This window comes from Vespa crabro, chromosome 3 (assembly GCF_910589235.1).
Source record: "Vespa crabro chromosome 3, iyVesCrab1.2, whole genome shotgun sequence".
Lineage (NCBI taxonomy): Eukaryota > Metazoa > Arthropoda > Insecta > Hymenoptera > Vespidae > Vespa > Vespa crabro.
Genome location: NC_060957.1, coordinates 11,180,353 through 11,184,405, shown reverse-complemented (window position 1 = coordinate 11,184,405; position 4,053 = coordinate 11,180,353). Strand labels below are relative to the sequence as shown.

The 4,053-nt window shown below is 27.0% G+C and overlaps 1 protein-coding gene across 1 annotated transcript; it reads left to right on the top strand.

The window, feature by feature from the left end:
* The first annotated feature begins 277 nt into the window (after positions 1 to 277).
* LOC124422852 lies at positions 278 to 1,600 on the top strand. Its single transcript, XM_046959787.1, has 5 exons — positions 278 to 390; positions 684 to 774; positions 946 to 1,091; positions 1,288 to 1,420; positions 1,550 to 1,600. The coding sequence occupies exons 1-5, from the start codon at positions 278 to 280 to the stop codon at positions 1,598 to 1,600; spliced, it is 534 nt and encodes a 177-aa protein (XP_046815743.1).
* The last annotated feature ends 2,453 nt before the right edge of the window (positions 1,601 to 4,053 follow it).

Below are 4,053 nucleotides of genomic sequence, written 5' to 3'. Positions count from 1 at the left end.
TAGTAATAATATATTGTTGTTATTATTATTATTATTTTCATTATTATTAATATATATCATCGAATATGTATATTCATAATAATATATCATATTATATTATTATTATATTATCGTTATTATTTGAATGTAAATGCACACATTAATAATTTATTATATATTACTTAAATAGACATATATTATATATATATTTATATATATATATTATACATTATATATATTATATATATTATATATATATATAATGTTATATATATATATATATATATTACTTAGGAATATGTTGGAACATGCATTTGATACGAGAAATTACAACGAATGTACAGAAAAGGATATCGAGAATATCACGATGAGAATAATACGTTGTGTTTTATGTCACACGAGAACTATACGGTTTGTATGTAGCTGTAATATTTACATAGATATTTTAAGTGAAACAAAAATACTTTGTATCTTATTTCATTATTATGTCGTAGAAATTGTAAAACTAGAAACATGCATAAGTATCCAGCTACATAAATCTGATACGAATTTCTTTTTGTTTATATAATATTCCTTTTTTACTTTATATATATATATATATATATATATATATATATATATGTGTGTGTGTGTGTGTGTGTGTGTGTGTGTGTGTGTGTGTGTAATATTCTCAAATTACATTTTCTTCTTATTTTTCCTTAAAGATTCATCGATAACATAAATTCGACATTTAAAACAAGTATAATAATTCACTTGATACTTGGATTTATGATGATTTTGATTGCGTTCATTCAAGTAAGTTTCTCTTATTTAAGAAAATAAATAAATAAATAAATAAATAAATAAATAAAAAAAAGAAAAAAAAAACAAACAAAAAACAAAAAAGATAAGAACAAAAAGAAAAAAGAAAATTGTTTCAGCGAATACGTCATTTTTAATGATAAAAAATTTTTCGAATCCTCAAAGGTATTTTCTGTGGAAGATATTGGCAAAAATAAAAGGGAATTTTTCATGGCGCTATTCTATATGATTACTATCATTCTATGGGTGTCTCTTTTTTCTTACATCGGACAAATGTTACTGAATAAAAGCGCTCAGATATTGAATAAAGCGTGAGCATCGTAAAATTAACAACGTTCGTCAGATTTGCATTCAAATGCACTTATCTCTCTTTTCTATTTCTTTTTTTTTTCTTTCTTTTACTTTTTTTTCGTTTTTTTTTTTTCTTTTTTTTTTTTTTTAATTTTTTTGTTTTATCTTCCCATTTTTTTTCCCTCTATCTTCTAATAATTCCTCAATAAATTTCAGTTACAATTCGATGTGGTATTTGGCGCCGTACAAGATGCAACAATTGTTGTTAATTATTATGATTAGATGCGACAAATTGTCGGCTCTGATTATCGGACAAACGTTTGTGACGTTCTTGGAATTGACCACATCGGTATAATATAGACGTTAGATAATTTTTTTTCCATCTTTTTTTCCTTTTTTTTTCCTTTTCCTTTTTTTAATTTTTTTTTTTTTTTTTTTTTAAACATATTTTATTATCTCTTTTTCTTTATTCTTTTAGATATTACAGAACGCGATATCTTATGCTATGGTCATACGTTCTATTCGTTGAACTGATTCTAACATTGAAATATTGTATAATTAGAAATATTCATTAGTACGATTAATCAAGGAAAAAAAAGCAAACTTAAAATTGTTTTACTTCTCGAATAATTCAAATTCATATTTATGTATTTACCTTCTTTCTTAATATAATACAAGGTGTCTGATAAGTGACGTGACAATAACGAGAAAAAAAAAGAAAAAAAAAAAAAAAAAAAGAAAGAAAAAAAGCCATATCAAATATGCAAGATATACGATCTTAAAAAATTATAAGTCAAATTAATTATATAATTAAAAAGACACGCACACATATACTTCTTTTTTTTTTTTTTGTTATATACAAAATATATATATAAAAGCTTAAGGAGAAAGAAAAATCATCATTGAAAAAAAAAAGAAAAAAAGAAATTGATTCTCACGATAATGTACTTACGTGACACGCTATCGAATCGTTTTTTTCTTTTTTTTTTTTTTTTTTTTTTTTTTTTTAAATCAAACACATTATCAAAACAATATTTTTCTAAACACATCGGTCGAAAATTTTATCGACGAATTATCATCCTTGCACCCTTATCATTCATCCAGGTTAATCGAAAATATCCACGAGTAAAACACGATAAAAGAATAAAAGAGAGAGAAAGAGAAAGAGATCATCTTGCAGCGAAAATTTCAAAATTGTTCATTTCTTGAAAGGACTCACGCCATTCCATCGATTTTTACGAGCACCTTATGTTTCCACGAAAAAATTCTCTCCGTAGTATACCATTCGCACTAAACGAATACGAAATATATATATATATATATTTATCTATATGTATACTTCGTATACTATATATATAGCTTTTACAGACGATCAAAGAAAAAGCCACGAAATTTAGCGTGATAGACAAAATTACGATAGTACGTATCTATCGAATCCAAATCGAAAGTAATCAAGTTTCGTGAGAGAGAGAAAGAGAGAGAGAGAAAGAGAAAGAGAAAGACGGGACGTTTACCTCGAAAATTGCGAAGGAAAATTAGAAAAAACGAAAGAAATGAGACCGAAACGTATAAATAAAATATCGTCACGAACATGTTTTCATATCGCTGTAAGAAGAAAAAAGAAAAAAAAACCACACACACACACACAGAGAGAGAGAGAGAGAGAGAGAGAGAAGAGAAAAAAGAAAAGAAGAAACTAATATCATCGATTTAGGATCATTATTTACTTTTACTTAAATTTACTTGACCGAGGTCAACATCGTGTCGGACGATGGTTGGTTGATGTCGAATAGGGTGGAATGTTGGGGTAAGTGAAAAGGTAGATGGCAGAACGTATAAGGGTAGGGAAATGGCAGTATGGTGGATGGGGTGCTACCAATGGGGGTAAATAACGTTCAAATCGCTATGCAATCGTGGGAACGTTCAATAATTTACGAGGTTTGGGCCTGGTATAACGTAATACGAGAATGACCTCCGACATGTCATACGTATACGTATACGTACATGTCAATCAAACGTATTTTCCATGATAATGACCGTCATTACCATCGACGTAATGACGATCCACCTAAGTGAATATCGTGAAGGTAGGTACGAGAAATAATTCGTAGAACATTCGTATATATCTTCGAACAAAACTATGGCCAACTTTGGTTTAGTCATCTATCGTAGATCGAAGTGAAACAACGTAGTAAAAATCCAGTCCAGTAAAAATCCTTTAATTCTCTTCTATCCTACGATATTAGCTTAATCAGTAGAAGTTACGATTTCGATTGATACGACGAAAATGATCGAAAATGGTGATACATTTTATCTTCGCAATCCTTATTATAAACTGCATCGACATATGTACGTTATCATTGGTGTTTGGCCATACGAAACTGGACATTGGTGGCAATCAATTCCATATTATCTTAATTTTGTTCTAATCACTTTTCTTATCGTTGGACAAGTAAGTGGTGTCAATGTCTTTTTTTTTTTTGTTTTTCTATTTTTTTTTCTTTTTTTTTTTTTATTACACATTTATTACTCCCTTCGTTGCAAGGGATAAGTCATATTGTTTTGTCGCACGAAATCATGATAAATGCGTTATTTTATTATATCGATATATGTTTGTGTAATATTATTATGTGTGCGTGTGTGTCTATGTATGAGAGTGTATCATAAATATGTTATAAAAATATTGTAATTTATTATAATCGTGATTTATTGCTTTGTCGTGTCTGTAATGAAAAATATTTCAATATCATGTTCCATGTGATAATTTACTTTTTTTTTTTTTCTTTTTTTTTTTTTACATGGAACAGATAAAACAAGATATTAGAATATTTTTGTATACATTAGATATCATATTCTAATATTATTTAATTGCGATATATTGAAAATATTCTAATGGCGTATTTTGTTTTTATTTATTTATTTTTTTTCTTTTTTTATACCACAATTAAAATACTTCTATTTTTAATTATAGACATAAATGTG

Excerpts from the sequence above, each read along its gene's own strand:
- LOC124422852 (XM_046959787.1), top strand. The coding sequence starts at position 278 with ATGTTGGAACATGCATTTGATACGAGAAATTACAACGAATGTACAGAA. Across the intron at positions 775-945 it reads TTTTGATTGCGTTCATTCAA|GTATTTTCTGTGGAAGATAT; the intron begins GTAAGTTTCTCT and ends GAATCCTCAAAG. Across the intron at positions 1,092-1,287 it reads GCTCAGATATTGAATAAAGC|TTACAATTCGATGTGGTATT; the intron begins GTGAGCATCGTA and ends AATAAATTTCAG.